Source organism: Glycine soja, chromosome 15 (assembly GCF_004193775.1).
Source record: "Glycine soja cultivar W05 chromosome 15, ASM419377v2, whole genome shotgun sequence".
In the NCBI taxonomy this organism is placed as follows: Eukaryota; Viridiplantae; Streptophyta; class Magnoliopsida; order Fabales; family Fabaceae; genus Glycine; species Glycine soja.
In genome coordinates this window covers 7,467,921-7,477,381 of record NC_041016.1, presented here as the reverse complement: position 1 = coordinate 7,477,381, position 9,461 = coordinate 7,467,921, and the positions used below count along the sequence as shown (strand labels likewise).

At 32.4% G+C, this 9,461-nt stretch overlaps 1 protein-coding gene across 1 annotated transcript; it reads right to left on the bottom strand.

The window, feature by feature from the left end:
• Positions 1–708: 708 nt before the first annotated feature.
• On the bottom strand, positions 709–8,070 carry LOC114386349 (anaphase-promoting complex subunit 7-like). Its single transcript, XM_028346346.1, has 18 exons — positions 7,889–8,070; positions 7,702–7,770; positions 7,522–7,572; positions 7,211–7,345; positions 7,064–7,126; positions 6,647–6,762; positions 5,896–5,980; positions 5,200–5,259; positions 4,083–4,128; positions 3,667–3,740; positions 3,079–3,129; positions 2,745–2,945; positions 2,614–2,658; positions 2,399–2,492; positions 2,103–2,248; positions 1,794–2,023; positions 1,639–1,699; positions 709–1,402 (listed from the first exon to the last, which is right to left on the bottom strand). Exons 1-18 carry the CDS (start codon positions 7,955–7,957, stop codon positions 1,316–1,318), a joined length of 1,683 nt encoding a protein of 560 aa, XP_028202147.1. The 5' UTR covers positions 7,958–8,070; the 3' UTR covers positions 709–1,315.
• Between the last annotated feature and the right edge of the window lie 1,391 nt (positions 8,071–9,461).

The following is a 9,461-nucleotide window of genomic DNA, read 5'->3' as shown; positions in this document are numbered from 1 at the left end:
TTCAATTTGTAAATACCCCACCAATAATATTTGTGAGAAAACCTATTGAATTGAATTGTTTGACTTCTTCCAATAAATTCAATTTAATTTGTAAATACTTCTAACTTATTATTAAGCATTCACCCTAACAATTCATTAATTTAAAATTTAAAAGATGCTCAAAATAATTAGGAAAAAAAATAAAATGATTAATCGATATTGGTGGTTATCAAAGACAAGAAATAAATGAAATAGTTAATGAACAGATTCTCTTTTGAATTAACTAAATGAAATTTTATATTTTTATGTTAAAACTTTTAAAAAATTAATAATACAATAATATATTATTGAATAAAAATTGCATGTAACAGTAAATCAATATGAAACCTAAAAGTTATTTTTTACATATCTTGGGAATTCTCTATAGGAAATAATCCTACTTAAGTTGGATAAAATTAATTTGATTAGTAAATTTCTATCTAAATATTTAAACATAACTGCAAACTCAAGACTAAAACTCAAGTTAAAACACATGCTCAATAGCAACAATATGACACCAAACATTTTATTTGGTGAGCATAAAATTTGGCTCTAAGATCAACTCTAGTGCAAATTACATAAAAATAAGCAACAGTTACACTCACGTTAAGCGGCTAGAATTGTAAATGTAGAAAAAAGGATTACACAAAAAAAAAAAGTTGCTTTAAGAGATTAAAAGGAACCCACGTATATAAATTAGAAGTGAAAAAGAGATTAAACAACTCTTTAATATGCAGTGATAAAGTTGTCTTGTTGCCACTCGTTTGAGTTGTAGAACATATTACTCTTTCACCTGGCTAGCCAATAAAGAATAAAGAGAAAAGCTTACATGAAATCTCACCTTTTGACATGTGAAGAAAATTAAATAGGCAGTTGTTTTACAGGGTTACAGAGAATGAAAGACGACTCTACAGTTTTAACATGACTCATCATCATCATAGCTTTTACAACCAAGAACAAATTTTTTTATAATGAAGATAACACAAGCTTCCAGCTGAGACATCTTTGGCCTTACAAAGAGGAACACAACCACCTGGCCAAAGTCCAATCCACCCCAACCTGGAGAGGAAATTTCACCATCCAATCCATACATTCCATATTTTATACAGCCTCAGGGTTTGACCACCAGATGCAACAGTATTAAATGCTTTGCTTTCTGATGTGAACTCTAGCAGTAGTTAATCCAAACCTGAGCCCAGATTGTAGAGCACCAACCCTACTTCTAATGCCATCTCAACATTAAACTATTCCCACGTTACTGTTTTCATCACAATAGACTTGCTCTGGACACTGGTACTCACAGAAGTTCAGTCTCGTCTTGATCTCCGTCTGCATCTTCAACATCATTGTCTTCATCTTCTTCAGGTGCATCAGGATCCACTCCCTACAAAGGATGCAAAATCACAAATTTTAACTTCAGTCAACTTTTCAAGGCTATATCCTCTAATACTACTCATCAATCAAATTATAATTTTGGACTAGACCATGCATCTATTTCAGATAACATAATCCAGCAGGAATGAAGAGTGAATAATGTGTGTGATTAGTTGAGAGAGATATAATCAAGTATCAGAATTATTTAGGAAAATATATATTAAATAATAAATAAATAAAGTAAACCTTCATTTGCTTCTCTAATCGCTCTAAACCCCGTTTTGCTGCTTCATTCTGGGGGTTTAACCTGCCATTTAAGCAAAATATTAGAGGCATAGTAAAATCATGAACACAGGCATACATCACACGGATATCCTCAACAATAAGGGTAGGAGATCAACCTTAATGCAGCCTGATAATGTGACAAAGCCTCCTGCAGCATGTTAGTGGCTGCAAAAACTTGTGCAAGTTTTACATGAAGCGAATCATCAGCCCAGTCTTTAAGATATCGCTCAAGCAGAGACACAGCATCTCCATTTCGGCCCTCAATAACATGGAGCTCAGCCAAAGCTAGTGCAGCTCCAAGGTAACCAGGTTCCAGTCTTAGTGCAGACTCGTAGAATTTTTTAGCCTACACTATATTTCACAAATAAGAAAACAAGGTAAAATAGTAGTCTATAGATACTAATTTCAAAGAGCTGACAAGTTACCTTTTCTCTGCCACTAGAATTACTGGCATGCACATCACCTACTAATTTTAAAGCCTTTGCCGACTGAGGCATTGCTTTCATAGCTTCTCTTGAAGCATACAGAGCCTCTTTGATTTTAGAGAGAGCCAAATATGTATGGACCAAACCTGAAATATTCAGATTCATGTCAAAATCTATAAATTTTTTAATTTCTACTATCAGCATTTTGTAGTAGATATTGACACCAGAATACACGAATATCATTGCAGGAAAGAGATGCAACTTATGCAATATATTTTTCCAAGTAAAAAATAAACCTTGATATGAGCGAATATCAGGTCTCAATTCTTGAGCTGCTCTGAAGGCAGGCACAGCTGCTTCTGCCCGTTTCATCGTCAATAATAAATTTCCCTGAATAAACTCAACATGTCAGAAAAGGCTTATTTATCATCCTCTACAAACATATATAGAGTAAATAGACCTCCATGCGGCATGGGCCATGCCCCATATGATGCAAAATTATATTATTTACCTTCATTATATACCCTGGTATGTGCCTCTCATCGATCCGAATACTCTAATAGCAAAATAATCAGACAGTTGTAAGCAATAGTATAATAAATAAAGTAATTCAGCCCAATCTGCATCAAATAAAATACGCACCTGCTCAGCATATTGTAATGCTTTTTTCTCATCTTTCCTTTCCCACAAAACAGACAAAGCTACAAAAACCTCAGGCCTTGCAGGATCAATATTCAATAAATCATGCACTAACTTGTTCAGCTTTGGATAATCAGACTTTAGCTTTAGAAGCATTGCATACTCATCCATATATGTTATGATGTATGGATCAATTGAACGGGCCTGTGATCACCAAATTATCAATATAATTATAAGCTCAATAAGCACGTGTAAATAAGCAGGTTGGAAAGCAGGGATAAGTAATTAAATTAAATTAAAATAAATATTAACATAATAAGCAATAATTCTGTAATACCTTTTCAAAATTCATAATGGCCTCTTCATTCTTTCCAATAATAGCTTCAACCTTCATTTACAATACACAACAGAATTTAGATGTCAAGTGATCAATTCAAGGAAATTTCATATAAAGTAGGGAAATGCTGCAATCCTTTAACATGGTAGGGATATGCCACAATTCTTTAACAGGGGCATCACTTGGTAAAAAAAATTCAGGCAATCAAGTCAACTCTTAGGAATAGCATTGATTGTCAGACACAAATTTGGCTCATCTAAAGTATGTCCTCCCTTCAGTGGGAAAAAGAAATCTCAATCATTAATGAAAAATTAATAGTTAATATTACTTAAACATGCATAACAAATAATGGATTTGATAAAATCTACTCTCAACTTTTTCTTTAAGGGTTGAGATGATTTACTTTTCTCTCTAAACGAAACTACTTGCTTTAGAGGAACAAAATACATCTATTACAATTTACAACACTAGCTTTAGAAAGCAAACCTTTCCTGAGAGTCCAAAGGGAAAAGTTAGAAATAGATGCATAATCAGCCTGGTTGGAAGGTAATATTAACACTAGTTCTAAATCACTGCAGCAAGCCTAACCTTTGCCATCTCAAGTAGTAAGTGTATATTATTAGGGAAACGCTGTAAAAGATCTGCAAAGAGTTCCAATCCACCTGCCAACATTTGAAATAAAGTAAAATTGGATGTGTCAGTGTCAAACACACATCACTGAAGATAGTAGAAACTACAGAGTATAAGAAAATCCAAAAATAAACCTCTTCTCTCATTAAAATATTGTGTAAGTTTTGTCAAAACAAGAGGACAAGAAACTAATGCAGAAAAATCAGCCACATAAACACTATAACAGTTTACAGTAGAATATATCATTTTGTAAATTTTGAGTATCAGAAATTGGTCAAAGGGCTATGCCACAAAACACATATTTGAATTATATCCAAGCATCCAACACACAAGAATGGAACCAATATGACTCCATGTAAAATACAATATCTCACCTTTGTAATCATTTGAAGCCATGCAACATTGAGCTTCAACATAGCGCTGCAAATAAAAGAGGAAAAATTAATCAGTAATTGAAATTTCCAATAGTTTGCTTGCCCATATACAAACACAATCAACGTAACAGATGACACCAAATTTAAAAGGAAATTCAACCAGAATCAGGAACAAACTAATTTTCCAAATTTCCCATGCCTATATTTAGGGTCATTTTCTTTAGGATATAAAATCATGTGATATAGAATACACCCTTCCTTGACAGTCTTGGTGTATGCTTAAATCTTACAGGTCAACAGAAAAATATATTGACAGATGACATTAATTATTAAAATAGGTAAACTATATTAACTAATATCCTCACACCTCAGCAGATATTATTTTGAACCAGGCAACATAGAAGGGGAATTAAATCAGAATCAACTACCAGCTCCATCCAGAACCAACTATCCTGAAAACTAAAGTTGTTAGCTGCAGCCCTTTTAACTTGAAAACTTCAAGCAGATTGAAATTCAATTTAACAAAGAAAATGGGGTAAACAAGGATCAAATTATTGATCACCAGGTTATAGAGGCTTTGATACCATATTAAGAGCCAACTCTCCCAAAAGCTTAAGTTAGGTATGCACTCATAAAGTTTCATCACTAAAAACAACATTAAGCAAGAAAAGAAAAATAGCAATTAAAAATGCATGATCCTTCCTAAATCATTATCATGCATAGAAAACCAAGAACATCATCTTGTAGCAAGACTCAGTATCTAGCAAGACAATTGATAAATATACACAAAAAGACAATCCATTTGGAATGACTGGATTTTACATTGCAACCAATTGTTATTTTGAGATATGAATATAGCCAAGCTCAATATATTCTAGATATACCACCAAACCATCAAAATAGTCTGTAAATATCAATCTTTATTTATTCATTATTAGACTAACTGTCATCTTTTGTTGCTGCTCAAGGATTTGATGTAGCATATACACAGTGCAGTTTAATAACGATGCATCTATAGAGGCATAACATAAAAGGAAAAGTCTCTAAAGGGATAAACAGTAGCAAGTACTTTAAAACACATAGACAAACAAGGATTTTAGTACTATGTATAACTTACTTGAAGCCAACGACTTGAATCAGTATGATCAAATGAAGCTCTACCACTTCTATTCGGGGTCTGAAAGTAGGCAGACCAATTATATATCACAATTAAACTCAAATTTTGCAAATTGATCAACTTAAAAAAATTGAAAATATTTCATGATAAAAGGTAATGAGTTATTAATAAATCAACTATATAAAGAAGGAATTTCACAATACTAGTTAAGGTATTCTAATGAGCCTGATCATCAAGTAATTATCAGCCAGTAACTCCGTGCATAGAATCGTCATACTATTAAAGGTTTTCAGGCACGAAATAAATAAAGTATTCCAATTAGGTTAAAGCACAAGTTGAAATAGAAGAAATATAAGACCCAAAGCATGCTCAAATTTAGGTTAACAGTTGATCCATCTTCTTTTCACCTAATAGATCTAATTAATAGAAGGAAAGGAATCAAAATCCATCTAAGGAGAGTGCTTTTGTTAACCCAGAGGGCTGAGTCTTATAAATACCCCATTTTCCTTTCTCAACATTATAGAACACATCAGCCTACAGGGTAAAGTTTATTCTTTGTTGCTGAGTTCCTAATTCCCCAAAGAAGAGGAAGAAATGGCATAATGTCCTTTGCAGTAGATGTGTTCCATTGCAAATCAAAGGATCATCTTGAAAGCTTCAGTCAAATAAATTTCTTTCAGCTTGTTATCAACAAACCTGAGGAATCAATGTAATGATGTCCTTTGCAGTGGATCCAAGTTCTGCTAAAGCTGTGATAGCCTCAAGTACAAAAGGACAATGTCTGGCAAAAAGACATCAAAGAATTTCATCTCAAGTAGCAAATTAATAAATAATAATATATCAATCATATAAAAGATGCAAATGCGCAAAGCTTAGAGCAAATAGCCAATTGCATAAGTCCATAACACAATCAATATAGCCCAAAGAGAAAGCAAACAATGGAAATGAACTTCATAATAAAATGCAAATGATATATGAGCTTCAAGAGAATATGAAAGAACAGAGAGAGAAACTTCAAGTCTCAAACATATATATATGTGGCTTTTTCTTTGACACCCTCCCCAATACACACACACACACAAAAAAAAAAAATCTTAAATTGAGGTTATCTGCATGGCTGCACAGGACATCTGAAAGCAAGTTTTTTGCCCTCTCACCCTCTCCAATTTTGGCAGGTGCATTAGAGATTTACTAACTATGTCTAGTACAACAAAAAACAAATATGTCACTGGATGAACAAACATTACAGATGTGTTTGAGAAGAGCAAACACTATCAGTTCAGACATAAGGATTATGGCGGACATCATGCCTGAAGGCTGAAGGTCAATATACAATGGAGTTGTAACAAATAAATTAAAACTGATAAAATAGATTCATAAAAGCATTCAAAGATAACCTATTGATGACATATCATAGGTTCAACTTGTGTATGAGATATTTACAAACCTTAGACATTCTTTGTAAATAGCAACAGCAGCTCGGCTATGTCTAGAAATTCGATATAGCTTCCCTAATAACAAATTCATCGGTAAATTTCTAGCTTTACTTGGAATGCCTTCCATCTGTAATGAGAAAGTGACACATAACTCATAAGGAATGACAAAATTGAAAACAACCCAAGAATGTAATACAAAATATCATAACCTTTGTTTCTCATTAAAAAATGTCACATTCATAACTGATAAAATATAGCCATTTAAGGCTCGTTATCTCCATTGTTAATCCCTCCATAAATAGAGAATTGGCATTTTTTCACCTTAAACTATACCAACAGGAATTTTTTAAATATTTTAAAAAACCCGTCAATGAGCATGCACCCTCATGAGTCTGGTCTATAGAAAGGAAAGAAGAGAACAAACAAACCTCAACTAGAGCTGCTTTATTCTCGTTCAGAAAACAGTGACATGATGCAATTTTGAACTTCACCTGTTAAAGAGATCCAAAAGAAAAGCGCAACAAGTCAATCCAATCCAACAATCATGAATCAAAGAAACACACACACCAGTGTACCTCATTCTCATTGATCACTGATCCATTGCAGGAATTCGGTGACGAAGACCGGTTTGATGACAATGAACTCCGAGAAGATGTCATGTTCTGTTTTGGGATCATCTTGTAGCATTGCAAAGCTTGTTTGTAGGTGTGCTGATCATCAACAGAATAAATAATAATTAATAAGAGGTAGTTTTCACCTCTCCCCCCAAAAATACAACTTTTGAATTACCCATTTCACAAAAAGCTTTAAAATAATACAATCACAAATAAGCAATGGTTTCCAAGTGCATATGCAAAAGGGAGAAAGAGATAGCACAGCCACTTACAATGGCTCTACGATACTCCCTTTCACGGAAGAAAGAATCACCAAGTAGCACCTGCACAAATAAATTACTAAATAACCCAGATAAAAACTTCAACGAACTCTTAAAATATGGAAAATTCCAACACATGGAATTTATAGAATTAAAATTTGAAAGAAAAAAAGAATGAAAATTTGCAGAGACCAAGCTCTCAGTTTTGAGGTGTGCGGCAGATTCAGCATTAACAGCAGGTGAAGAAACAAGAAAACAACCCTGTTCAACACAGAAACTTCGGATTAGAGCTCCGACCCAGAAGTCAAAACATCAAAAGGCAACCATTTTTGGTGCGGAATCAAATTTTCAAATGCGGATTGAACAAAATAAAAGTTACAAGCATCTGAGCGGAGTTGTATAGGCCATGTTCGAGAAGAGTGGCGATTTGATCCTTCGGAACTTCCATGGTTGGATGGGTTGTGTTTGTGTGTGCGCTTCAACGCGCTCTAAGCTCTTCTTTTTGAAATACTCTTTCTCTCTCTTCTCAAAGGGCTTCAACTTGATTCAATGCAAACAGTAACAACGTTATGAGGAATTTGTATCTCTCACTCTATATATGCACAATATATTCAAAAAATTTATTTGGAATTTAGAATATGCTTTTTAATGTGGGATTTTTTTATTTCAAATATGTTTGAAATTTGATTTGATTAATGTTACCCTAAAATTTTGGAGACTAATAGATTTTTTTAAAATTAACAAAATATTATGGTACCGGTTTTCCTCAATACTTCTAAAATAAATATTCAGCTATAAATAAAATGTTGTAAAAAAAGATAAAGTGTATGGAGAAGTTATTGTAGATTGTATAATCAATACTTATATAAATTTGAAATTTTTAATTTTCAGTGACATTAATTGCAAGATGCAATGATGCTACATGAAGAACTTCTAGGCAATAATTTGATACTTGTTTTTTTTTTCTGTTGAATGTTTTTGAATTTGCAATTAAAGAGAAAAAGAGAACATTTTAATAATTATTCAAGTTGCTAGATTGTAATTAGGATTTAGGATATTTATTCTAGAAGTATTCAAGTAAAAAAGTGTAATATGTCTCTTTGTCAAGTGTTAAATCATATATCTTCGATCGTATTTAATGTGATATTGATATTCTCGGGATTATTTTTCATAATCAATGTAATTGTTATCTCAAAATCCTTAGATGTGCATGTGGGTGGTTGAACAAAAGTAACGTTGACTTGGTTTTGGATTAAGGTATTTGACTCTTGCTACCTTGATGAGGTTGGGTGACATTTGGATTATGGGTCAGGCGATGACCTAACATTTATGATTAACATATGACGCAAATGTGATATTACAAAGAAATTAGAGGAAACTCGTAACTCAATCATGTATGACCGAAATGATATAATATTGATTCTCAATATATTTAATTTGAGGGACTGAAGTTAAAATAACTAACTTTTTGTATCTTTTATATGAACTTTACATGAATTTTTTTAAATATTTGTGTTTATAAATTATAATCAAAACATGTATTTTACATTGTGATTTCCATATTTACTTATTTATAGCATTTTATACAAACTTTTAATTAAGATACTCACAAGGTTGGTAAATTCACTCAAGATTCTATTGGATGGATTGGAATTATAAGTCATGAATTATCTAAAATAAAAAATGAGTTATATAACATAGAAAATCATAAAATTATAAAAAGTTAATACATTAAACTTTAAAAAAATTAAATAAATAAAGTAAAAAAAAAATTAACGATTGATATAGCATTGTGCTGTTTGTGCACTTGAACTTGTTTTAATTATTTTGCTTATATAATGGAATGGAATCCCATTTCCTATAGATCAATGCATCATGTCTAACTAAAATACTTTCATCGATCCCTAACAAAATAAGTTAAAGTATCATCCACAACAACTACAAAATTTAAC

Coding starts and splice junctions, on each gene's coding strand:
- LOC114386349 (XM_028346346.1), bottom strand. CDS start 7,957: ATGGAAGTTCCGAAGGATCAAATCGCCACTCTTCTCGAACATGGCCTA. Junction 7,573..7,701: donor ACCTCAAAACTGAGAGCTTG/GTCTCTGCAAAT, acceptor TTATTTGTGCAG/GTGCTACTTGGTGATTCTTT. Junction 2,659..2,744: donor CATTACAATATGCTGAGCAG/GTGCGTATTTTA, acceptor TTTTGCTATTAG/AGTATTCGGATCGATGAGAG.